The 27714-nt window shown below is 39.7% G+C and overlaps 1 protein-coding gene across 1 annotated transcript; it reads right to left on the reverse strand.

Annotated features, from left to right (window-relative positions):
- Nucleotides 1-80: 80 nt before the first annotated feature.
- edc4 (enhancer of mRNA decapping 4) lies at nt 81-27581 on the reverse strand. The gene is made up of 30 exons (XM_087844056.1): nt 27216-27581; nt 25452-25611; nt 25226-25337; nt 24637-24736; nt 23173-23359; nt 22836-22983; nt 22422-22526; nt 22145-22257; nt 21945-22028; nt 21718-21813; nt 20942-21041; nt 20455-20635; nt 20247-20313; nt 19129-19220; nt 18698-18882; nt 17493-17572; nt 16987-17116; nt 16603-16898; nt 15452-15682; nt 15129-15230; nt 14754-14897; nt 13585-13621; nt 13212-13359; nt 12806-12961; nt 11247-11362; nt 10954-11119; nt 9489-9675; nt 8580-8799; nt 7541-7704; nt 81-2553 (listed from the first exon to the last, which is right to left on the reverse strand). Exons 1-30 carry the CDS (start codon nt 27301-27303, stop codon nt 2370-2372), a joined length of 4179 nt encoding a protein of 1392 aa, XP_087700182.1. The 5' UTR covers nt 27304-27581; the 3' UTR covers nt 81-2369.
- Between the last annotated feature and the right edge of the window lie 133 nt (nt 27582-27714).

Consider the following 27714-nt stretch of genomic DNA (forward strand, 5'->3'; position numbering starts at 1 on the left):
TTGGAGGTCCATCACTATATAGCTGCTATAGGAAGTAGCCTGACCTTCCCACAGACACACCAAGACACCTGAATTTGAACACGTTTTGTTTTTTTTTATTCCAAAATGTTTGGGGTAAAACAAACCGCAAAAGATACAACATAATTAACCAAGGAGAGGGAAATGAACACAATGGAAAGAGGAAAAAAAACCCACATGAACTTCTGTTCTGTTTCTCATGCAGAGCTCCCAGTGAACTGCTAAGTAGTCAAATTTCTTTCTTCTTCAAACACTGAAATGAGAGTTCAAATGTCTGTACTGATCACCTGCCTCCGGACAAATGTTTGCAAAGAAAACATACAGCTTCTCCTCCGCTGTGGTGCCTGAGCCTTCCCACATATTTCAGTGACATAAATGATTGTAAAACTTACATGGATAAGGTAGGTAGGTAGGTAGGTAGGTAGGTGTGTGTGTGTGTGTGTGTGTGTGTGTGTGTGTGTGTGTGTGTGTGTGTGTGTGTGTGTGTGTGTGGGGGGCAGGGTGTAATGCCTTAACATTACAAGTTATCCAAAACGGGTAAATTACAGTAAGGCACTTTGCTAGACAAACCCAACAGATTCTGAACAAACGCATGAAATGAACTGAACTTTTATTTTACAATCAGCAATTCAGTGCAGCCACCCGTCATGAAACAATGAGGTGTGTGAATGGGATCTACACAAAATATACACTTTTAACTCAGTGTAAATGTGAACAAACGGTGCGCTTACAATCTAAAGGCAGGCTTTTCATTGATACTGAAAGAGCAGGAATGACTTCTGGATTCAAAACCTAAATTTCAAGCAGGATGAATGTCCACGTGCTGCCTCCTAGAGCCTAAGAGAAGTCACTGCACATTGAGTTTACAAGCAATATTTGCAATTGCCAGGTAAAACAACAGGATCTGTAACATTTAATGTTTACCAAGGTTCCTTTTTTTCCCAATTATTAAGCTACTTTTAAGTTTTAACGCAAGTATACATGGCTTACAAATACTAAATGTTTATATAAAAAAGGGAAGAAAAAACATGGGGAGAAGTCTGAGGACAGAGTTGTACATGTGGACGGCTGCCGGCTTCAATATTGAGCTCCAAACATTTCAGGTTTTGAAGGGGAATTCTTTACAGCCTGGAAGACCTCTGCAAACATTTCTTTCTTTCTTACACACTCAATGTATCCTTCAGAAAATCCTCTTTAGAGTGATTTCTAAAACCAAAGCAGGTGAAAAAGTCATGAGCAAATTGCATTATTGTCTATCAAAAAGGTTTATAGTGTCAATTCTCTTCAAAGATCTAGTCTGGCAAGGGCCAAACAAATAGGAGACCTATTTCTTAATAGGCTGGATACCTATTAAGAAATAGCTCAGAGGAAATATGCCACCAACGAAGAAAAAGAAAATTGGCTTTGGGTGGTACATATTCTTTTGGTTGCCAGGATTAGCTTCAAAAAGAAAAAAAAGAAAAGAAAGAAAAAGCAAAGAAAAACTGAACTAAGGGAGGATAATCCTACGACTACCAAATTCCAGGCTTTAGCAGAAGGATGCTGGTCTGTGTTGAAGAAAGTAACAATATGTACAAGCCTGCTGTTTGCTCTTAAGGCCGAAATAGAAGGCGACATTTTGAGGCAAAGCATGTTTTCTTTCTGTTGCTCAGAAGTAGCCCCCTGCATCAAAACTTGTTCAGCATCCCAAAACATGCCTGGCAGGTAGCTTAGAGGAAACAGCACAACAAAAGGAACAGCCCCGTCTGGCCTCACACGGACCACTCGGCTGGACATTCTTCAAGTCTTACGCATGTCTGGATGATGTAAAATCAAACAGTGTCAGGTTGTTTGTATGTTTTTTTCTCATTCTTGGTTTTTCAGTTGTTGTTAAGGGGGATGAAAGAATCTCAGCGCTCTCTTGCTGTCATGGCTGAGACAGTCTTGATGGAAGAGTCGACCACCAGGTCTCTTGGGTCAATAAAGCAGCTGTAACAAAGGTCTGGATGTAGCTACAGTGAACTTAAGAGTCTCTGAACATAAATCAACAGTAAGCTTTCACCCCAGACCATTATTGTCTTAAAGAAAACAACAAAAAGAAAAAAGAACCAAAAAACTGAGAAACAAAAAACTGTCCATTTCTTGACTTGACACTTCACTGGTGCAGAAAAGGGGGAAGGAGGAGAAATGAAACAAGGAGAGACGCATCCGGATCAGGATCCAAGAAACTGGAGAAGCTGTCCTTGGTGCTTTCTCCTCTGAAACACCACGGGGGGAAAAAAACAAACAAACAAACAAAAAAAACCAACGGTGGACATATGATCGGTATCAAGAGGAAAACCACTCTTTGGCAGCAGCCTTTAAACCGACAACTAGTGGTTGACGAGTCCCTGTAGCATCATCATCAGGCGCCGCGCCCTCTTGCTGAGCGGGCTGTGGGGGTCCTGCTGCAGGAAGGCAAAGAGCTTTGGTCTGACCTGGGCCAGCACGGACGACATGTGGTCTCTGGTCAGGGGGTCGCTGTGGTCCAGATTCATTACCGCATCCTCCAGGTAGCTAAAGAGGAGGGAAAGAGAAAGAGGTTAGATAAAAATGAACACCTACAGAGGCAATGGCAGGCTCAAGGAAAAGAAAGCGTTTGTGGTCACTTGGTGGAAAAAATGGGAAAATTAAAAGGTTTTCATATAAAACCTGAAACTTCATTCCATCAGCAGTAAGTTATTAACATATAAAAGCACCAGAAGGACAATTTGCACAAATGACAGTTTTGGGGCTTTTGAGTAGGGATGCCAAAATCATTTAACATTGAGGGCCACATACAGCTAACCTTGATGTTAAGTGGGCCAGACAAGTGAAAATGCATTTTCTGTGCAGTTAAAACATGTTTAACTGCACATTTAATCCCTGTGATATCTTAATATAAGATAAAGTAGTACAATTTATATGGCACATCTGAGTTTTTCTACATGATTAATGGGTTCTGGTAGCTCACTACCCAGATTGTCCCATATTTATAAAACAGTTTTTGTTGATTGTTGTTGTTTTTAAAACTGAAATTTCTATAGTAGACACTAAAGTAATGACAGTAAAACGTTTCTGTCATTTAATTGTCATCTATTACTTATTTAATTTGGTGTAGTATGCATGGCCGTGGGAGAGGTCTTTAGTAGCACGAAAAGCTACAAAACGTGTAAAAAAAAAAAAAAAAAAAAATACTGTTAAAAGTTAAAAAAAAAATGTATGCCCTCTTTCACATTTTGTAAAGCTGTCCAGTGGGCCAGATTGGAGTCTTTAATGGGCCACTTCTGGCCACCGGGCCTTATGTCTGACACCCCTGCTTCAGAGGGAGAGCAAGCCGAGTTCTCATTTTGGTTTCAAAGTTTGAATGTCAAGCCTGTGAACATTGTGCTTTCATCAAACTGCCCAGCAGAAATCAGCCTTACCTGCCTCCTGTCCTCTCGCTCGGGATGCACTACACTTAACTCCTGAATTAATTGTAAGAGTCAGACATCTGGTGGTGAGAGTGTCCAGCTGTACAGTGGAAATGACCATTCATCACCGTGTCCGGAGTGCTACCTGATCCCAGTCTAACATTAGAGCTGTTCCCATGTCGCCAGCTGGTCTCCTGCCAGAGCCCCACAACACACACTGCAGGTCTATCAAATCCCCCTCAGCACTGCCAGCGCACTGTTTAAAGGGGCTTTTAATGTCACTGCACATACCAGCACAGATACCGAATGTCTCTCTGAAAGTTAATGTCTTGCCGAAGTTAATTTGGCTGTAACTGCATTTTGTCAAACACCTCAAAAACACATATTTAATTGTTTTTCACGCTGCCTCAATTGTTCTCGCATCCATTTGTGCAACAGTGTGTACTTCACAGCTAGCTAATGATGCAGCTAAGAGCACAGATTTTGTGGATAATGACACCCTCTGTAGTCCCAACAATCCTAGCTGTGCTTTGGGAATCTTTTATGAGCTTCTTCTGAAATACGTCTAATCACAAGTCCTGAAAACGAAGCCTGAAGACAGCTCTGTGGTATCTTTACCCAGATGTGAACTACGATTTACTGCGCACATACCGTGTACTTAACAGTCTGATTTATTTTTGCTCATGAGTGAAAACTTTCCTTCATAATTAAAGTTACCCATTAAAGGTGAGAAACAAAGGTGTTAACTGCTTATAATCTAGCTTTTTTTTTTTTTTAAATTTAAAATAAAACCCAGAGCTATGATTTTCTCAGTCTTAATAAGGTTTCTATAGTGCACTCTTTTCTGTAGATGGCACACAAAGGTCCACATTAGCAGCTGTAGTGTAAACTGAGAAACAAACAAATGATGTGGACACAGCGCGATGCTGTAAAGGGACTCAGAGACAAAGAGGTTTTCAGGGAGAAATGGGTATGAGAGGACAAGCTCTTCTCAGAAGAGAGGGGCACAGTGAGAGTGCTTTCTGATGTCGGGCTGTCCATGAATATTCTAAATGATAAAAATCACAAAGGGAAAAAAAAATCAGCTATTTGACTGTAAAAACTATCATTCAGTTGCGAGGAGGGAAAAAAGCAGCACTACTGGGTCCTGTCTTGCTCTGAGCTGCACCAAAAGCTGAGTTTCTACCAAAAAAAAAGTTGCCAGGGGCATTGAAAGAGGATAATCCACCTCTGATACTTTATGCTGTGTGGCACAGCGGGGAAAGCTGCGTCTCTCTCACTGCTTCAGACAAGATACAATACCGCGTGTACAGGGAGAGAGCTGAAGGATTTATCCTACTAAATTTGCAGAATATACAGATATCAGGTGAAAAAGTGAAAGTAAAGTCTGTTAAGTCTTAATAGAATATAATATATATTCTATTCTTAACCGAATTGATTCACTAATTTTGTGATGTGCAAATATCCAAACCTTTGCCTGTAGAAGCAGTTGCTGAATGAGATTTTTGGTCATATCTGACTTTCATCTTCTTATATGACAAACTGAAACAAGAAAAATCAAAAAGAGGACCAAAAAAAAAGTACAAAACTGAACTACATGGGGGGAAAAAGATACAAGGACGCAGCAAGAACAGAACAATAGAGTGCATCCAAAAACTGCGATGCTATTCATGGGATCATCGGTGTTCCCAGGATAGCCATGCAGCAGGGCTACAGACGGAGCCGGGTGATGGGGTCAGCACTTTAGCACCGTTTAGCACGTGGGAGATGGGGAGTAATGAACATACAAAACAGATTAGATGGGCAGCAAAAGTTTAGACAAAGACGAGCTTTATTACTGGCTGAGGGGAGCATAAGAGCCGGCGTGTGTGGGAGAGAAGACATCACATGCAATTCAAAAGTTATAATTAAGACGTTATGTGATGACATAAACCTGCACAGTTCACGGGTTTTTGATTAAAATCTATGGCGTTTTCCAAAATTACAAGTTATGCCTGCTGTATCACAGGACAGGTCTTACATCAAACTACAATGGTGCGAGACAACAATGAAATTATGATATCCTGCAATGAAGAGTAAGAGTACTCAAACTGTGCATTGTCTTTAAAGTGGAGACAGTGCATGGATTTTTAGTATTCAAACGTCACAGGATTTTTTATTCACTTTTATTTAGTGAATGTCTCCTTTTAGTTAAACTTCAGGCTACTTAATGCTTATTCAGAATTTAGACTTAGCATTCCAAAACTGGAGCTACCTCCACACAGCAAGGCCAAGTAATGTTTGGGAGTTATGAGAAAAATGTGCATTTAATGTAGTGCTATTAAAAATGTGTCTATTGTTATTGAGGTTTATATCAATAAGTAAGCTGGATAAATTTTATAACTGATAACTTAAAAAGAAGGGGTAGGATTAAATAAGTGTTTCCTTGTTCTCACTCCTTTTGGAAACGTAAACTAAATCAGATTCAGTGGAGCACTGTAGTGGATTTTGCTTTATTTTTATATGCTTTACTATTTTTTCCTAAATGACTATGTATATTATGTACTTGATCAAAATAAATAGGAAAAACAAAGATTTTTTTTAAAGGTTTTCAGCACTACAGATGATGGAAAAATGCAAGAATAGTAAAACTATATTTAAAAGTGCAAATAATGGCACAACATTCCTGAGAATTTATGAATCATATTTAGTCGTCTTTATGTTTAGGAACAAGTGAACTTGAGAACAAGGCTCAGTGCTTCTGATAGAGGTAGCAAACCCAAGGTTAACCTTCAGCTTGAGTTTCCTTCGTCATCATTTTTCAATTACTGGAGGGTAGCTTCACATTAGACGCCTAAATCTAATAAAAATAAACCGGAAGGTACACCTTAAAGTTATATAAGATGCTTGATTTGACATTTTACCTTTCTGATCTGGCCTGAGGTCTTCTTTTTTTCCCCTTTTCTTTTAAGTTTCAGTGATGCCAAAGAGGATTCATGTGGCTAGGTCAGGGGTGGGCAATTCCAGGCCTCGAGGGCCGGTGTCCTGCAGGTTTTAGATCTCACCTTGGGTCAACACACCTGAATCACATAATTAGTTCATTACCAGGACTCTGGAGAACTTCAGGACATGTTGAGGAGCTAATTTAGCCATTTAAATCAGCTGTGTTGGTTCAAGGACACATCTAAAACCTGCAGGGACACCGGCCCTCGAGGCCTGGAGTTGCCCACCCCTGGGCTAGGTGCTGCACCGATTCTTTTTGATGGAGAGATCATTAGTCTAGAAGTTCAACAACTGGTTGAAACTTACATTTGTCCCATTTTTACTTCTGCTTTTCATAACCAACATTCATAACCAGAGACAAAATGCTTCCTTATTCATCTTATGTTACTGTTAATTACAAATAAACATTTATGAATCTGGAAAAATACAGCCTCGATCAGTTGCCAGTTAAATAAAGCTAAATTTGCTGACTGACAATACACAAATCTCTCTGCTACTGAAGCATCTGCCTCCTTCAGAGATACTGTAGTCATGCTGAGCCTGGTCCTGTGTACTGTAGCATGCGGCCCTGAGCACTGCATAATAAATAAAGACTCTTAACATGTATTGTGATTGCCAGTTCAGAAAAACAAGAGCAACTAGTGGAAAAAAGTTTGGTATAATACCACCTGCTGTACTTTATATGATCCACCAACCTGTCTGCCCAGAAACAACAGGTCAATGGGGATGCCACAACATCTACCCAGAGACCTTTGTGTCACACCTGAAACTGAAATGGTAAGTTCTGTTCTGAGCAAGCATGAAAGCAAATCATTTTTTTCAGTGTAGTTTTATTCACTTTCAATTTTTGTTTAATGGCTTTGTTCAGTCATTATGACATTAGTCTAATCCCAAACCCAAACACAGAGAAGACTCACATCCACTAAAATCTGTGAACGGTCATATCTCACTGAACAACTACAGTGTAAACCCAACTGTGTCTACTGTCTTCTGGCTTTCTGTGTCTGTTTACATATTACATGCAAATTAATGAAAAAGGATGTGTTCTCTTTGACTCCAGAAAAAAAGAAAGAAAAGCCTACTGTAAATCTGTACCTAGCTGCCAAAAATTACAACCTTTGTTTGCTCACCTGATTTTGAGCTCAGAGCGAGTTGTGAGGTTGGAAGAAAGCTGCTGGATGAGAGAAAGCAGCACGGGCTGGCTTAGAGGGCAGGGGTGCTGTCCGAACACCTGCTGAGAGTCGATGGTCTCACACACATACAAGACCAAATTCAGATCAGTCGCTGACAGAGCCTGTAGAGTAAACCAAGAGGGGGGGGTTACCAATTTAACCACTTATATAAATATTCGCATGAATTTAAGTTTAAGTATCTCTTTCCATACAATAAGCCTCTTAAGGAAAGGTGCACTCCATCAACAAGCAAGTTATTAATGCAACATTTCAGTGTCAGTTCCATCCTGACTTTGAAAGCTGGATTGAGAATAGGTAACAATGGGCCGATCAATTCAATTCTATGTCTTCTGTGAAGGTTCTCAATCATCCAGGTCATCGTAGTCTGCGCCTGGACTTCTTTAAGTTTCAATTCTACGTCATTTTCCGTTTCCAAAACATGAGAGCCTCAAAAGTTGTGAGCAAGAGATCTAACATAATATGAAGGAAGCCAACAATCAAGGATGAGCAGTTTGGAGGTACTTTGCACCAGCTACACCAAATGAGATGGCATGACCAAGCTCAGACAAAGCTTTCCATGCTAAAATTGAATATTAATTCCAACCACAAAAACTACTAGATGTGTTTATAACACAAAATCTTTTAAACATTGCAGAAAATTAATAATTTTAACTAGCATGTAAGCTTAGACGGGGTAGTTTTTCAGCTTAAAAGTAGAGGGGAAACGCATGTTCACATACAAAGTCACTTAGGAGCAAATACAAGCATAATGAATGCCTGCAGCACAACTAATGCACTGGTGGGGTTTGCAAGTGGGACTGAAGTGTAGTTGCAGGATAATGGCTTTCTCGCCCCTGGTGGACATACATGCATATGAGAGTTACAGTGAGTTGTATGCAGTTGCCTGCATTAATTAGTAGTTGGAAAACACAACTCAGCTGCAGAGGAAGCTGCAGTGCAACCTTTAAGCCTGGTTACATCAGTGTGTGCGTGTTACCTGCTGGAAAGCCTGATTGAGTTGGCCCTGCTGGAGGAGCTGCAGGATGTTCGTCTGCTGTGTCTGGTAGTCTAAATGTGCTGTGGGAACTGGTGTGCCAGCCGCCGACCTCATTGCCTGCATGATGCTGGAGGTGACCACTGCCTGCTGCTCCTTCATCGCTAGGCTCACCTCACCTTTGACAATCCGCTGCACATGGCTAAGAATAGACTCCTGCAAGCTGAGCAGGGAAAAGAAGGACAGTTATCCTCCAAGTTGCATGAATCTTAAACAAATACGCTGCAGTCTATTTTTGTGCTTTGGGGAAAATCCTTGCCCTTAACCTACAAGATATTGGCTTAAAAACTGACTCTGCACAGTTTGGCGTTGTCATTTCCTTTTCAAGAGTTTTAGTGGGCCAGCTATTTTCTCTCTGCTCTGCTCCTGACAATCTATAAACTCTAGAGGCCTTGAAATTAATTGCAGGGGGAACAAGAGACCTGATCGAATTGATGTTCTTACATTAGCCCCAGGATTAAGCTTTGCTTGTTTTTACTCTCCAATCTATTACACAGCTGCTCAATATGCAGTAAGTAAAGCCATAGTGGTACATAGGTATTTGCTGATATGCGTAGCTGAAGTTCAAAATGTCCACTTGGAATGTAAGTCAATGCTGCAAGATCAATAAATGTGAATAACATCACTCAACAACAGGACTGTTTAAATACTGATTTGCAAGACCATCTTTTTTTAATTCTGTAACTGAAGTAAAAGAATAATCAAGTGTTAAGTGACAAACTAGAAAAGTAAAAGGTAAAGTAAACAGTTTTGGGAAGATTCATTTACTTTTTTTATGTGGGAAAAAAGTTTCACTTTTCTAGTCACACACGGCTCACACAGTGGTAAACAAGGAACAGCTCAGTTACATACTTTCCCACCATCATCTGGATCTGATGCTGGACTTCAGCCCGGACGTTAGCTGTGATGTTGTTGCCCAGCTGATCAGTGGAGCTCTGGAAGTTGTCGATCATCTGCTGGAGCTGGCCAATCATGGGGTCTCGTGTATCCTGGTCTCTCTGCTTTCTGTTCTTCATATGAGTCTCAAGCTGCTGGATGTCTACAAAGATGAAAGTCAAGAGCAAAATCTCTCATCACGCAAGCAAACACATCTTAAATACTGTCACAACTCTAGCGAGCAACATTTTTCATAATAATATGAAATGAGTCAGTGCAACATGAAAAGGCTCTCTTACTTGCTTCCACTGGCTCATTTTATTTGGAGCTAGTTTGCTGAGATGCAAGTGTTGTGTGCAGATGTGACCCTACATGTGACTGCTAGAATGACTAGTGCGGGAGGATTACAGCATTATGTATCAATAATTATTATACATTTGATGTTATTGCACCATTTTAAACGAGTAACATTTGGGCATTAAAACACTGCTGAAGGCAGATAACACAGCAGTGCAGATGTTAGTGCAGCAATCACAAAAAAGCGCGTCAATTGCCACTTCCACAGTTACGACAGCCTGGCAACTATTTGAGGCAGACCCACTTTTTTTCCACTTGTAGTTCTCAGAAGTCTCTTTCTGGTATGGAGTAGGTATACTTTCTCGGGATAGGTAGAGATGTTAACATTTGGGGAACATGTTTATTAATATTAGCTTTAAATGGAGGAAAACCATGTGCGAATTCAAGTGAACAGTGAAGTACAGCATTTTCTTTTCTTACTGAGTTAACTAGCCACTGGTGAGCTATGAAATCACTTAAGAGTTTCTATTAGCAGTATGAATTGGTGGGGGGGAGGCTGGAAGGTTATGTAGTTACCTGGGGACCTTACAGCAGTTACTTAAGAGGTAGTCCCCAGAACTGCTTGGCACGAAAGCAGGTAATATTTACAAAGCAAACCTTGGATTAATTTTAAATTAGAGGAGCGGAACTGTGGCCTCTCTGTGCACATTATAAATTTTAAAAAGATCAGGTTGCAGCTTCCAAGAGTGGGCGTGAGCGCAATCTCAGAATAAGCAGACTGCTTTTCAGCACATCAGCGGACTGGCTGGGTCTGTAAAGGCATCAGTACAAAAGTTGTCCCTGAGATCTTTCAGTGAGACACTTACTTAATCAGACTTCCACATACAGCTCCTTATTTCAGAGCTAGACACTGAGAACATTCAATATGAAGAAAGCAATAATGCTAAGTATCCAAATAAGGACATCAGCCATTGTAAGCCATCGGGATGCCTTTAAGAGAGCGTCTAGAAACTTTAAAGCAACTGTACATCTAATGATAAATGTTTAAGTGCACCTAGACAACATGTCCTGCAGTGGATCATTAGATAGCTTGATATTTGTATGGTGTTTTGTACACGTTTATCATCGTCCTTCATTTCCTTACATTCTTGTGTGCCTTGTTTGAAGCTGTCGTTGATTTGCTGAAACATGGACTGGCAGCCTCTTTCAAAAACAGGAAGCACAATGCTCTGGAAGGCATCTTTATATGCTGCCTGAATGGGCCCCTGCATCGCCTCTGCTGCTGCTCGACCAATCGCATCCGTTGTGTTCTGGTGAACAAGAGGCAGGGAGAATAGGTTGATGTAGAAATACACAGTGAATAATCCTAAAAGGCCCATCCTGCACAGCAGTGAGGAAAAGAATACAGACAAGTGGTAAAGTAAGGCAGTCACCTACCTTCGATTTCACCACTTTGCCAACATTGTCCTTCAGGGTGACCTCCACAGCGGTCAGTTTAGCAGCAATTGTGTTGTTCAACTGGCCTGTCACTGGCTCCAAAGTCTTAGAGATTGCTAGAGAGGGAAAAAGATAGATTAGCAGGAACCCCTCTATAATTAGGCATGTGATCGAGGCTGGAGGCAAAGAAAGACAGGAACATCTCATCCTCGAATACGAGGGCAGGAGAGGCGAGGCAGGAACACATCTCTCAAGAGACTGCTTAATTTTGTGTCTCAGTCCAACACACCTCAGCTGCCTTTGCTATATTTAACATTACTTACGCTTCAAGATGATCTCAAGCATTAAATAACACAGTAATTTATTGATGTACAACCTGGTGTGCACTTAGAGTTTGGCTTTTTTGTCAGAGCTGGAAAAAACAAAACAAAATGCAGCTTCACAGAAATTGTAGCCTTTGTTAATAACTGCTATATCCATATTTATATTCATCAGTGATTTGTAGTGTTAACATCATGATATTTGGTTATTAGCAAGGAAAAATACGAGCTATTCTGTTCATAAACCATTTGCTCTTCTTTGATCAAAATGCCAATAGATCAAAAAAGGTGAAAGTAAATAAATTTCAAGTTTACAAGACAAGTAAGCTGAACCACAACATCTGTGCAACTTAGATTATACACACAGCGGGAAAAAACACCTTAAGTATTATTAAATATACCTACAATAAACATTTGCATATCAATAACAGAAAGGCTTGATAAGAGACCCCAGAGGGTGGGTCAGGGGTTTAACTAAGTTTGCAGCATTTGCAGACTGGACATGTTTTAGTACATAAAGATCTTCCTGCTCCTCAACTTACAAACATTAAAATGGCTCAATACCACCATCATCTGGAAAGAGAAGTGACTGATCTAACGATTGCCTGGTGAATCTATTTAGTCTGACTCAGACTGTGTTATCGGTTTTCAATGTTGCTGTTAGAGACAATTGTAGGTCTAAGGAGGTTGGGGGGGGAAAGGGTCTGGACGTCTTTAATTTCTTGAAGACGCTTCCCTTCTCACCCGCGAAGCTTCTTCAGTTCTAAGAGCAATTGGTGAAGAGTCCCAGATGGACCAATTGCTCTTGCAACTGAAGCTTCTCAGATGTGAAGTTAAACATCTTCAGAAAATCCAGATGATTTTCCTTCCAAGCTCCTTAGACTACAATGACCTGGATGTCTAAGAACCTTCACAGACATAATTGTAGGTATACAACAATAATTAACATCCCATTTGAACAGACATCTGACACTTAAAAGTAAACATCTGTACAATTTAAAAGAAATGAAAAACATTAAAAAAAATCATGAGAAACACCTTAAAAATGTGTTATCAATACAATTTTTTTCCTCATCACTACTAGATATCAAAGAGATAGTACTCCCCCATACATATGAACAGGAAACATTTGATGTATTTATTTCCTTTATGTGACCTTTTTAAATGTGAGAATCTCAGTGATGCTTAGCAGTGAATGGCACCCATCATGCTCTGGGAGTGTGTTTGGTGTTTTCTTACTTTGTGGGACTGTTTTCTTCATTTCATCCCGAAGCACTTTGTCCATTCTGTTGGTCAAAGCTGAGCTGAGGGCATGGCTGAGATGCTGGCTGAGTTGTTCCTGAAGCTGCTGCTGATGATTCTGACTCTCTGCCAGAACTCGCTCAAGTCTGCGGTCTGAGGTGAAGACAGGTCAAGGCTCACAAGAATATGATTGTAGCCGGCTCATTGCTAAAAATGCAAGCATCCTGTAATGATAACGATTTCAAAGATGTGGCTAAAAGACATTTAAATCTTTGCACAGTCACAGCTGTTCACTGAGCCTTTGGTATAAAATTTTTCTCAAAACATTTCTTTTGGAAAAATAATTAAAAAAAACAAAACAAAAAAAACAATCATGAGTGAGTGAGAGATTACTGAAGGATACGTTCTTGCTCCTGGTGATTTGTCAGGACATGTTCCACCTGAGCCATAATGGAGCTCTGCATGGTTTCAATCTGTCCCCGCAGTTCAGTTAACTCCCTCTGCTGGCTACGCAACAGCATCATCAACTCGTCCTGTACTTCTACATTAAACTTTTAAAGATGAGGAGAAAAGCTGAATTAAAAGAATCCAAGAATGAGAAACCAAAGAGCTGCTGAAACAAACAACACGTTATCAAATAGTAATAATTTACAAGACATTATCAGTAACAATCAACTCTCTAAAATTAAAAATAAAATAACTGTGCACTTACTGCACATAAAGGCATGACACATCTAACAAACATAAAAAAGGGAATTTTTCTTTTAGGAATTTACCTGACCAGAATCCATTTGCCTGGACTGTGATGACTCACTGTAAAGACGAGAAACAATGTTTAACTAAGTACTCAATACTACTTATAGCACACTTAATAAAAATCAATTTGTTTCATTTACCTAAACGAATTATTTTCTGACATTTATTAGTTTTAAGAACTTTATTTCAAAATAATATTTGGCTTAAATTAAATGCAATAATGCTAAAGAAGACAAATAACTCAATCCTGCTACTTGATGTAGACATGAAAAAAAAGCATAAGTCTACCTGTAATTCAGTGTGAGTAATCACTTTCTTTTGCTAGTCAACACCCTATAAAATGCTCATACACTGGCCAAGTCTAGACCAGTGTAGACGCAAGCCCTGCAGGAAAAAAAAGGGTACACTTTGCAGCTACACGAACGGGCGTGACGTGTAGCTGCCAAAAGTTTAATCTGTTGTCCCCCATACCACATTTTGACTGGCTCTGGTTTACTAATTCAGCATTTGAGTCCCTCACTAAAAAGTGTGGCCTAAAGAAATGTGCTGATCTATGAAAACATCCCTACCAAAACCCCAAAATGAATGTAAGTCATAACTCAATTAACAGTAACAGCTTTAATAGTTTCTGGGATAAAAAAGGGAATACACAGACTACAAGATCATGTCTACAAATTTTAGTAGTCCACTGAATCCTACTATGTTTACTTAAGTGAGGGAGTTAGATAAACTGTATTCAAAACTTTTCTGGCTCTCCTGTGACATATGTGACGCAGATGTAAATATGTGTGTGTGTGAAATTTAGCTTTAAACCCTGTTGATCTGTGATCTGAATCTGTACGGATTTTACGATATATGGAGATTATTTTTAGATTAATGCTTCCAAACTGATGATTCTGTTAAAGCCATTAGCTGACTACAGATGTGTGAAAGGTGTTCATAGTGAGACTAAACCCATTAGTCCTCTGATTTGATGCTGGGACGACTGAGCCATTTCCTATTTCCATATATACCTCATGAAGGTCGAACAAAGTGAAGTGTTTTAATTTCACCAAACTATGATCGAAAAGGAAGATAGTTTGCAGAGGCGCCATCTAATTACTTACTAATCTAAGGGTTCTCTTTGCTTTCGTCCTTTTTATTAGTCTCTGAAAACAGCAACATCTTGATGCTCAAAGTATAAACAAACCTGTCGTCTTTCTTGATCTTTCTCTTTGGCTTTGGCGATCCTCGTGGTGAGGTTTTCCAATCATTCACCGGTAGTCTATGTGAAGATCGAGAACCACAGTTTCCAGAGGATGACGCCAGACTGGCCACCTCATCATCAGGGTCACTGAGTCACACACAACACAGAAATGTAGACAGTAAGTCAGCTGCTGTAGCCTCTAAAGCAGAGTTTAGACCACATGTTGTGGAATCAGCTGAAAAAAAGTCAATAAAATCAAACCATTGCTGCGCCTTGAATGTGCAGCGCTTTATCATGAGTTTGTTGCTCATGATAAAGTCCATTCTATTGCCTGTTTCATTTGCATAAACAAATAGATGGTGGGTTAATGTACGTTACCTCTGCTCGGCTCCAGCGTCCTGACTGTCATTCTGTGGCAGGTGATATGAGCGTCGATGGTAAGGTGAGCTCAAGTGTCTGTCCTGTGACTCCTCTCTTGAACTGCAGCAGGCATATGAGACAAACACACCAATACTTAAATTAAAAAATAAATAAATAAATAAAAATCTTCACAATGCCGTTTTCATTGCAACATAGCATGACAACCTGATGTGTACGTGAAACTACCTGAACAAAAACCAGCTGAATGTTTTATACACAGAGGCTTGTGAAATGTTTCACACAGGATGGGGGTTCAAGTATTTATATGTTAGACTACACACCAGTCAACAAGTCCGTTGTCCCTGAGACTGTTCCTGGTTTCTCTGGTGATATCTGGGGCAGCTGGCCAAGGTGTGTGGCTAACGTTGCCATCTGAGGACCCTCCTCCTATCACAGGATTTTCCTGTGATAGCGCATTCTCAAGCAGAGATGGTGTGTGACTCAGTCTGGACTCAGACTCTGCTGCCCCACCCACAGGCCCTTCTGCACCTCCAAGTTCAAGGGCCAACAAGCTGTAACAAAATATATATTGGCTCATGTAATTTAGAGAGCATTTCTGGACTGGGAAAATAAAATAAAGTAAATATAAAGACAACACAAATGTACATACATTACAACAAGAAAGTGAAATGAAACTGCAGAATCAGAATCAACAGTAATTATGGTTATGTAAGGTTATGGTTATGGAATAAGCAAGCTGTCAAACTGGTGACATGTACAATGTTTTCACATTACAAACACATTAGCATTTACCATATCGCTTGCACAGTAATTTTAACTTTGACATTATTACCATTGAAACAAAAAGAAAGAGCTGAGGTTGCGTTGCACAAATGATAACACTTAAGTGGATTCAAAATAGTTTTAAATGTTTCCACAACTTTTTGTTGTCTCTGTAGCATTACAACATCCACACAGCTCTGACTCCACTGACATAAAACCAATGCTAATCTAACATTACGCACAGTAGCCAATCAATGTCCTAACTAAAACATTTCTTATAGTATAATAAATGCCATCAAAAAATAAAAGCAGAGTTGCATAGATGCAGGCAGTGCAGAAACATCCCCCTGCAGCCAACGACAGAACATTTAGCATCTGCTGCAGAGAGCGGCCCTAGTGAGGAAATAGAACTGGTCGGGGGCTGCTTATATCTGAATTTGATGTCACAAATGGCTGCAAACATGAGTGGCTCATTGAGAGAAATTGTAGGATTCATGTGGAAAAGAAAATATACAAGGAGATTGTCTTTTCTCACACCCTGTGCTCAAAAACGGTGAGGAAGATGGTTTTACATAATGTGCTACTACCCTAATCAAATGGAGTAGTAAACATAAAAGTGTCAAACTTTAGTTTAAGTGGATCGTAAAATCTCAACACTATAATTTCTGCATGCTTTTTAATACTCCTAATCGCTTTTTAATTTACATACCCGCTGTTGTTGGCTGAGCGTGGTGAGGTTAACAAGTGCAGTGCAGAGGCGGCAGAGGCCATGCTGTCTGTCTGGAGGGCAGAAAGAGGTAAGGGATCCAAGCTGGACACTAGTCCACGCTGAAGCTGCAGGGTCTGAGAGGCGATCTCTGGCATGTCCTGGGACATGGCTGTGGATGCTGAGGAGATGACGTCAGGGGAGCGGGCTCTAGTTGGAGATGCCAAAGGTGGCAGGAGTGGAGGATCTAGAACCTGAGAGCTGTCGAGTACCAGAGGACTACTAGGGGTTGCCAAAGCCTGGATATGAAGAATAAGAGTTTATTAAAATAAGTCATGTCATGAAGAAGGAAGGTTGGTTGAAGAAGGAGAGTGGTTTAGATCATACCTGCAGACTCTCGAGTCCGGGCAGTAGAACAGTGGAAGCAGCTCTTGGGCTGCTGGTGGAGGCAGAGAGTGCCAGCCCAGTACTGCTGTTGTCAGCCCTGTTAGGACTCTGACTTGCATCCTCCATAGCTCTGAAAAACAAGCATACATATTCCCAAATGTAACCAAAACAGTGGGGAATTATTTGTATTCAGTTGTTAGAGATAAATGGAGTCTTTAAAGTAAACAAAAGATAACAGAGGCTTATTTTTATAATTAACAACTGGAGATTGAGGAAAAACAACCCAAAATCAATTTGTCTTCATCCCTGGCTTATTTGAAATAAGTACAAATCTAAAAACCCCACATCCTGGTAAACATAATCTGTAAGAACAGCATTCACCAACCCAAACTGCATGTTATAAGGACACAGATGATAAAATATCATTTGTGATATCATCTTCACACTTTCATATACTAACATTTTCAGTTTTCAAATGAATATATAGAGAATTCTTAATTCCATACCTGTTCGTTGAGTCAGAGTTGCTGCTTATAGCTGTCACAATGGTCAGACTGCTGGCACTGCTCCCCGGAGATGCTGGTACCTGAAAGGATGACAAAAAGATGATCTTCAGGCAGCAAATATGATAGAAAGTTTGGATAATCACTGTTCAGTGTTTATAAATCGGTTAAACTGAAGCACATCGCAGATAAGTGGGGTGTCTCACATCTCAACCCTGTTCGCAATGATTATATTTATCCAATATTTTATTGACTTTATTCAACTGGGACTGTGGAAGGCTGGGAGATGGTGGAGGGGTGTCCCTTGACTGGGTAACTGGTCCATCAAGGGGCTAACACAGTGTAACATTCAAACCTACAGCTAATTTGGACTCACCAGTTAACCCAACATGCATATCTTGAGACTATGGAAGAAAACCAGAGCATCCATAAAAGCAAAGAGCTAATAAGGAACAATTTGTCCTTTTGTATGTTATCAGCTTTTCTTTCAGTGCATAACTAGTCCTATTTAGTTTGCACTAGTGTGTATTAACAGGGTGTTGAGTGCTGTTGCCAGCTATAAACCAATATGTGGGCGAAGGTGCTATTCACCGTGTGACAAATCAAAAGAAGACACATGGTGTTCACTTGCTGAAGCTGTAACGGTTTTGGTCGTTCTGTAAACTTCAGAAATTTTTTAGACTCATCAGTTTTCTTCTCATCAATCTACACAGAATATTCATAAAGAATGAGCAAATACAAGCTTTCTAGTGTCTTTTTTTAATATAAATTAACATAACTGATCTATATTACAAAACTTGCAATTAATATCTGATGCCCAAAGATGTTTATCAATTGTCTTTGAGATGATTCCTCAAACTGACTGGAACCCACTGGTACCTAACTACATTCAACACCTATGAGTTTAAAACTTATAGCTCACAGAATAAAGCTGTGTGGTTGAGAACAAAAGTGTGTCAGGGCAAAGACCCAAGAAGATTTGCTGTTGTCATTGCTGCCAAAGGTGCTTTAATCAATTATGAAGTGAAAGGTTTTAATACATTTCACTTCATAAAAATGAATTGAAAGGTATTAATTTGCAACACTACTTTTGCAAATGTAATACTTAAATAAACATTTTTTGTATCTTGTGGAGTATTAGGTCTAGTTAGATGAGGTAAAAAGAATGGAAAAGGTTTGAAGACTACAGCGTAAGGATAAGTTCATACTGAAGTGCTCGGTGTCATGAAGGCATCAGGAGTCATCAGCTTGGGCATCACTCCGCTGCCGGTGCCCGAATTTGACAGGAAGTCTGAGGGAGCAGGAAGTGATGGGATCTTCCTTAGATCAGTCTGTGAGCCACTTCCTGAATCCTTGTCAGAGCTTTGATCAGTGAGATGATCTGAAAACCCAGCTGGAGACATAAAAAGTAAAATTACTTCCATTTTGTGGCAGAATGTGATCTAAAATAAATAATTTTTAAATGATGTATAAGCAGATATAAATAAATTTGATTTCAAAACTAAAGTAAATTATTTATGAGAGAAGACTAGAGGTGGACCAAATGTGGAGTAATCATACAAGTTGCCTTATTTTCATTGAATTCGTCCTTCTCAGCATAAATACTAAATCCTGTCAGTTAAAGAAACTGCTATCTTACCCAGACGATCCTGAGAATCTGAATGAGGAAGGAAGGCCGCAGAGTTGGAACCTGCATTGGGCTGAAACCAAATCTGAACATCCTGCAAACTCCTGCAAACATATAAATGTAGAGACATTAAACAAAATTACTAATAATTACTGATCTGCCATGTGTAAAACAAGCAGCAAGCTGCCTCTGCATTGACGACTATAGTATCTTTACTCCAAATAGAAAATAGCACACGTGTCAGTCTTTTGTCTGGGTTGACTGCTTTCAGAGGGTGGATGGGTACAGAGAGACGTGGTGTACAGCAGCGGTCACCAACCCCCGGGCCTCGCTCCGTGAGTCATTTGGTACTGGGCCGCGAGAGTTGAGGCTCAGGTGTGAAATATATAGTTTTCAGGGTTTTTATCGGTTTTCAGCGTTATTTTGTTACCGTTTTTATCGTTTACTCGCTTTTCCTTGGTCTTTTCACGTGTGTTATGAATAAATTTTCTTTTTTTGTTACCGGTATTAGTTTTATTTTGTTGTATTTATCCGCGACACCTTAAAGGCCGGTGCATGAAAATATTGTCGGGCATAAACCGGTCCGTGGCGCAAAAAAGGTTGGGGACCGCTGGTGTACAGCACTGTTTTAACAAAGAACAATTACATGCTATATGTCCTGTCCTTCTACAGAAGCTTTCCTGTACAGTAGATTTTTCCACAGCACCCACCCAGTGTTGGAAAAAAATGTCAGCTCCAACACAGGAGACTGACACTAGTCACCAAGTACACAATAAGTGTGCACATCTGCAAGCAATTCTGTGGAAGTATACGGAGCTTGCTGACTGGATGAAAGGCTCCTTTATAGAAGAAATCCAATAAACTTGGCTGACACCAGAATGATGAATATGTTAAACTGAGCATGGTTGCCAATTCTATTCTATTTTCAAGAAAAAATATTACAACACAAAACAATATTAGTGAGTCCTATAAGAAAGTTAATCACTGGTGTGTACAAGGAAAAAAAGCACATTTTGGTCATCATGCATCATCACTGACCGCCTGTAAACCAAGATGTCCTTTGGAAACTGTTAAAGCGACACAATCTTAACACTTTTCACAAAAAAAAGGAAGAAAAGAAGAAAACTCACTTGGTGTGGACACAGTAGAGTTTAATCTGGATTCCAGATTTGGACTCTGTGGGTCCTTGAGTGCCCTCTGGAAAAGATACACATGAAAAACATGTGGCATTAATGAGGAACAAACATATTTAATTTCAACTTTGAAGATGGCTTAAAGCAAAAAAACAATTCCAATGTGTGTGTGCACATGTCTATGCACATGCATGTGTCTATGTACCTGTTGTCATGCTTTCACTCTCCTCCTCTGCAGGAAGGACCTCAGTGTGCCGCAATCGACACTGGGTAACATCACGTACCCCAAAGCTGAGCACAGGGTGGGTCAGCAGGAACTCTGACACTGCTGTGAAATTTGCCTTTCCTTTCTCTAAGTCCTGTCGCAGCTCCATCACATATAAAACCTGCAACATCAGCCAAGTATGAAACTAAGCTTAGGAGGAAGTGGTAACATAGGTAGCCAAGAAAGTGGCATTGTTCAGGGACTTTCACAAACAGAGCAGGTTTCCTTGTACACTTGATGCGTGGTCTTTGATCAGTGTGTCTAGAAAGGTAGTTAATTCAGGATTTGTATCTTTTGTATTGATGAAGCGTTCCAATTAATTTACACAAAGTAATAGAAAAGTGAGCACTTTAAAAAGGGGGTTGCACAATATGATTTCTCACAATGATTACTTGCTTAAAACCTATTTTAAAACATTTGTGCTAACCTTCCTTTGCACATCAGTGAGGATCAGATACTCAGCAGAGAGGTCCAGGCTGGCCTTGAGGCTTGGCAGAGTCGATGAGTTTAATGGATCAGGGGAGAACCTTTAAGAGAAAAGTACTGTGAAATTAGTATCTTTGTATGTTGTCCTTAAACAAATGGTTTCAGCTAAAATATCAACAACAGTCATCACCAAATGTCTTCAGTACGAGAATAATTTTACTTTGGGACTAGTCTGAAAACCCTTTTTGTGGGCCTTCCTGGCAGACATTTTTTTGCTTTTACAGAGCATTACTGTTAGACCAGGTTTGTACACCAAGGCCAACCAGCCAGTTACTGGTTTGGAATAATGTTTCCCTTAAGACGAGAGCTTTTTTTTTGACCATGTCCTGATTTCTTTAAGGTGTACTGGAGGTGTGCTGAGGTACTGAGGGTGCAAGCAGAGAAAAAAAAAAAAAAAAGAACTCACAGCTGTTCATGTTACATTTACTAACTATTCTTATACATGCCTTCTCCCATCCCATGCTACATTTATAATAACGGTTGAGAAAAATATAAAATTACTAAAAAATAATTAGTGCTTTCAGCGTTAATTTTGTTAAAATGACGTTAACGCCATAACTGCATTAACGCGGCAAAATCTCCGTTAGTGAGTTAATGCGGCTCCCCCCCCCTGCGAGGGGTTGCACGTCACTAACGCGTTAACGAGCTAACATTAACATCATTTTAACAAAATTAACGCTGGCAACACTAAAAAAAAATATTTCAAATAATAGACACCTTATGGTTTGTAAACAGGTCCAGGAAACAGTGCACCACATCTTCAACTCCTGGTTTTGGTCAGCTCCAGTTATCAGAAATCGCCAGAAAGGAACCCTGTAATGAAAAGTAAAAGGGGACAGAATTGGCAATGAGAAGAAGAAAGAGAGAGAGAGAGCACTTGAATAAAAACCCACTAGGACAGCCTGTGATAAATTTGCACTTTGAGTTTGTGTGTGCAGACTCACTCGGGATCCTGCCTCTTGTGGTTGTCACAGAAAAGAAGACAGGAGAGAGGACGTCCTCCATGAGGCCGCAATTCATGAAGACATCTATTTTTAAGGAAAAATGCAAAAGTGAATAAAAGGCAGAAGTGGGAAAACCACATAGAAGAAAGGAAAAAACAAAGTTGTAAACCATTTAAGAATTAATTAATTGGTTTGCTTACCTGGGTTTGTCTTGCCCGCCTTCTATGTATATCTGCCAGAACTTGATGTATCCATCATGGCTGGCTGTGGCTAACACGGTTCCATCTGGAGAGAGTGCGCCTTCGCTGACTCTCTGGACAAACCAAAATTAAACAATGTTCATAGTCAATAATGCAACAATTCTCAGGAAACGTAAGACCTTAAGTACATTAGTTCCAGACATTTTGTTGTACAAACCAAGACAATGAAATGTGTCATGTTTATTTCAAAGTTTTTCATATGAAAATGAAGTCCCACCTGGGTATGCCCCTTGACTGCGATGAGGCCCTCCTTTACTTCTGTGGCATCAACAGGCCAGCTGCTGTTGTTGGCTCTCAAGGCCTCCAGATCCCATACCTCAGCCTAGAAAAGGGGAAACAGTAAAATTAGAGATGAAACATTTCTGCTTTTTCTGCAAGTGTTTTGTGTTTTAGCTGAGACACAGGATTGTATTGCTCTGTCAGCTAAAAATCAGTGAATGAACAACGACATCATTATTCCTCTGTGGGCAACATCACACTACTTTTTAATGTATGTAAATCTATATATATTTATCAAATTTATAACAATGTCCTAGTGTAGACAACTAAGTACTCAAAGTTTTATTCTATTTCAAATTTCATTGGCTTTTCATCCAGCTCAGACAAACATATCTGTGTCAAACATTTATACCCTGTCTTCATGTAGAAGAGCCAAAGTTTGACTGGCATCATCCTGGTTCTCCTCATTGTCATCCTGGATGAATGGACACCAGATGAGGCGACGATGGGAATTCAATGGAGTGTTTTCTGGCCGTCGGATATGAACTACTATCTGATCTCTATATAAAACATGGGTTAAGGAAAATGGGAGACAAGAATAGTTTTGGAATTCCTTCTGTAACTGTGACAAAAGCAGAGGTGAAGATCAGTGTAATCTTTAACTTGCTAGTTTAGAAGCAAACAGAGGTAGTACTTCATTGGCAGTATCTACACACACACGCGTTCAGTTTCTCCTACATTCAGGATACAGTATCTTGTTGGCAGTGTAGGTGAGCTGCCAGACCATCAGGTTGCCCGCTTCATCTACACAACCTAACAGAGATGAATCAAGGTGGGCGAAAGCCAGATCTGTGACGGCCCCGGTGAATCCCTTCAGTAAGGAACGCTCACCAAACTCCAAACTGAGGACACGAACCATAGCATGGTTGTTGGCTCCTGAGGGGAAAAAATGCCCAAAGATAAACCAAGGAGCCTTTGTTATTACAGCATTGAATACACAGCAAATCCATTGAACAATGTTGTAAACAACCATAGTATAAATAAAAGTTTAATAAGTAGTATGAGCAACATTTTCAGCCCTTGGACTACAATGCATATTTATTCTGGTGGAACATATGAAACTGAACATCTCAACTGAGCCTTGAGATCAGACCGTTCATAGTTTCCCATTATGCACTTACAGAACGTAACTGTCTTTATGCAGCAACATGAATTATCAAAGAGTTGATTAGCTAAAACAAAATTTCTTTTTAAAAAAATGATACAGAAAAGGACAAGAATTGTTTTTTCTGCACAGCAAAGGACATCCTTAGATCTGTCAGACCAGGGAGGGGGGAAAAAAAATCCATCTTCAGTCTTTATGCTTGGAAAATTTTCTAAATTGTGTGTGCACACCACTCCCAGAAAAACCAAGAGTAGATTAGAAAGCAAAAAGAAAAACATGCAAGAAACAACATCGGGGATCAGCAACAGAGATCAATTACTTTAACCAGACCACAACCAGATCACTGTCAAGAAGTGTGGGTACAGGGAAGACTGATGCTGAGGAAACCATTTATAAGGACAAACAATTTGGCAGCTAAAATTAAATTTTAAAATGAACATGCACAGAAGGATTTTTGGAGATTTCGAGTGCATACTCCTTCATAGTACACCTTTACGCCTTCATAGGAATAAAAGGTAGAAGGTCTGTTCAGTCAAACCAGACAGAATATCAGATTGCTCTGAAAGTAAAGTTTGATATTCTGTCTGAAGTACAGTCTGAAGTATACAGAAGGATTTTGAATGCAAACTTATAAAGAAATCACAAGAAATGTTCAACCTCCAACCAAAGAATATCTTGTGAAGACTTCACAGAGCGCTTCAATAAATCCAATCAAAGAGCAACTTTGGGATTCATTGCTTCAAAATGAGCTTGGATACTAAATTAAAAGCTCTGCAACCTGGAACAAAGAAGAAACCTGTGTGTGTGTGTAATATATACGTTTGCTTTTTGGGTTTTTTTTTTTTTTTTTTTGGGGGGGGGGGGGGGGGGACTGTGCATACAGTGCTTTAAATTGGGACTGTATTCTAAAGCCACATACAATAATGTTATATCCTAAATGTCTGTGGTAGAAGTTCGTGTTGGATTATTATACCTCTCTTAAGTTTAAAGATGATTATGATTATGATAATTAACTTTTAGGAGCTGAAGCCACTCAAAAACACTGTACCTCTGATGGCGTAGGCCAGGAAGGCATTAGACACAGCTATCAGTCTGCCGTAATAATATTTGTGCTCCCAGTCGTACTTAGCAACAGGCTGAATCTTCACCTGAAAGAATCACAAAAAAACCCATTGAAAACAGATGAGTAACCTCTGAACAAAGTTAATAAGGAATTAAAAAACTGACAAGGCAAAGAACCTCAAAAGCTGAAGAAAGTCTAAATGATGCTTTAGATGATCTGTGTTTTTATAACTGTACAATTCCATTTTTCAACATATCATTTTCTCCAATTATATGAAAACCATATCATTTGATAAGGATATGACATTTTATGAAATGTTATAAAAAGAGAATAGGAGACTATAGCGCTCATAAAAATTAGTTCAGATATCTTTAGATAAATACTGTAGCTTATCACTTGTAAAAAAGAAAAACAAAACAAAACACCATGTTAAGTCATCACAGATACAGGGTCAGATAAAAAAAACAAAAACAAAAAAAACCAGCCACCGTCAGAAGTACTGACTGTCTCCAAATTTCTAATTTGTTCTCTTCACCAGAGCTGCCAGGTTGTAGCTGATGATTTGGTTTCTTACCTTGTTGCTGCCTCGAGCCTTGCTGTTGATGCTAGAGTCTTGGCTTGCCACAATCTCCACATTGTTAGAAGTAATTGGAATACAGGTAGAGCCATCATCACCAGAAAGGCAGCTGAAATTGCAGCACATTGATTCAGTTAAAAAAATAAAACAAAACAAAACAAACAAAAAAATTAAAAGTCCTTATAAATATGACACCACTAAGCAGGTTAAATGAGAAACTCACATTATCTGACTCTCCTGAGCACTGCTGAGATCTGTGGAGATGGGTCTTGTCGATTCTGACATAGTTGACCGATCAGTGCTCCCCAGAAGGCCTGTTCCCAATAACCCATTCAGCTCTCCATTAAAAGATGGCTTTCTACCACTTTCACTTGAATTTCCATCTGAGAAAGACAATGAAAGTAGGAGATCCAGCAGATGCAAAGAGCTTGTGTTTGTTCTGGGGCTTCCTTACCAGCTTACTTTTGACTCATCTCAGAGTCTGACGCAATCATGTCACTGATGCACAATTGTACAGTGATTTTAGACTTTACAACAAAACAATGAGTCACATGCAGTCTCATAGTGATACACACAATATTCATTACAAAGTGTAGGACAATATTTTTTTTAACCTATATTTTCAATGGCGATCTATTATGCTCATTTCCAGCACATATTTTTCTGAGGACTCTAGGCACTCTAAAATTATGCTTATTTATCTTATACAGAGCCTTGATGCAGACCCTCACTTTATTTGTCTGAAAAAAAGGCTGTTTAAGAAACCTTCCCCTCATTTGAGTCAAGTCAATGTTCTTATGATTGGCAGCTCCTCTCAAACAGAAGCATTAACAGCAGGCAAATGGGGTGCTCACAACAAGACATGTGTGTCTGAGATTACCATATTAAAAATATCCATTCCTACTGACATCATACAAAGCCTAAAGCAGACAAAACTTTCCACATGTAGATTAAACTGAGTCTTAGTAAAGAAAAGTTAAACCAAAATAATTTTTTAATCTAGGACTGGATTTAAAGTATCCCTGGGAAACAGAGCCTAAAGTTTTAGACAACAAACAAAGAATTCAGGTCGTAGTATGTTATGTATTTAATACTTCTGATTCTCCACGGTTTATAAGCATTTACTAATGAAAAAGGCAGCAAAGTAAGGAGACGTTAAGGCGTAATATATGCTACTTTTCCATTCTGTTGTTACTTCAAAGTGTGCCGAAACGGTCAACAAGTAGTGTACTGGACTGAGAGTCCAATTTCTACACCTACTCCCAACATAAAATAACGAAATTGATTAGACCAAGTTTAATCAATTTATATATCTACCCCCAACATAAAATACTATGACGTAAAGATAATTAAGACTAACACAGGTGCAAGATACTGAGTTCCTAAAATCAGCATGTCTTCTTCACACTTCATGATAAAGTTGCCATGTAATACATCGCAAGTGAGACAAACAAACACGCGTGAATTGGTGTTCCCAAATTAGTAAAGCAAGTCTTCTGCGCAGTTTGGGGGGGCTTGTTCACACCAGTTAAATGCCTCACATTAATTAAGGACAAAGGTATAACCACTTTTATGGCTTCGGAGTAAAAACACCAAGTACAACAGAGTTAATTTCTACTAGACGAAATATTTACCTAAGACACGCTTTTTTACACCAAAAAACAGATACACACATACGCTAAGCTCCTAACCGAGCTAACACTGAGGTTGATAAAATACTTTACGACGCAGTTAGCACTCCAACATTACGACGACCCGATACACTTTCGCGGCTCCGCGGAAATTAGTGTTAAAACAGATTCAGTGACACGCAAACTGTGTTTTCACGCAAAAGCTGCAGTTGACCCTGACTTCGTTTCAACACAACTAAGCGGCACACCACATCACGCTGGCTAAGTTATTTATTTAGCTAGCCAGCTAACTAGCATTCAACTAGCTTCTGCGGCCTAAACCAGCGCAGGCGCTTTCGCTCACGGCCCCCACTTACCGGTGCTGTTCCCGGGGCGGTCGAGCTTGAGGATGTCCCGGAGATGCTGGGTTGCACCCTCGATGTCTATATTAGTATTGGACGCCATGGGTGAGGGAAAGGGGAGCTCGGGTTTGTTCAGGGGGAAAGGATGAAATTTTGTTTCCTGCGATGCTGCTGTCACTGTTCACCCCGAGCAACCGTCTAAACTTCCGTTTCGTCCGCGCAATGGATTCCGACTTGTCATTGTGTCAGGTCAATGGTTCCCACCTCGAACGCTACTGACGTTCATTTTTTCCACGAGAAGACACCAGTCAATAACTTTGTTAGATATTTGAATTGTATTATTATTATTGTCTTTATGAAATTTTTGTATTTATTTTTTGTTAGTTTTATCAACGGCGTCGTACATAATGTCTCCTTTTAGCAGCTGTTTTTGGTTTGGTTTTGTGTTGTGACATCACGCTTTTGATCATATCAGACCAGCAAGCGGCAGCTAATAAAACCTTTATGGTCCCTA

The sequence above is a fragment of the Neolamprologus brichardi genome, chromosome 7, assembly GCF_056152115.1.
Source record: "Neolamprologus brichardi isolate AB-2024 chromosome 7, ASM5615211v1, whole genome shotgun sequence".
NCBI lineage: Eukaryota > Metazoa > Chordata > Actinopteri > Cichliformes > Cichlidae > Neolamprologus > Neolamprologus brichardi.

Excerpts from the sequence above, each read along its gene's own strand:
- edc4 (XM_087844056.1), bottom strand. The coding sequence starts at position 27,303 with ATGGCGTCCAATACTAATATAGACATCGAGGGTGCAACCCAGCATCTC. Across the intron at positions 24,737-25,225 it reads AGGCTCGAGGCAGCAACAAG|GTGAAGATTCAGCCTGTTGC; the intron begins GTAAGAAACCAA and ends TGATTCTTTCAG. Across the intron at positions 2,554-7,540 it reads CGCTCTGAGCTCAAAATCAG|CTACCTGGAGGATGCGGTAA; the intron begins GTGAGCAAACAA and ends CCTCCTCTTTAG.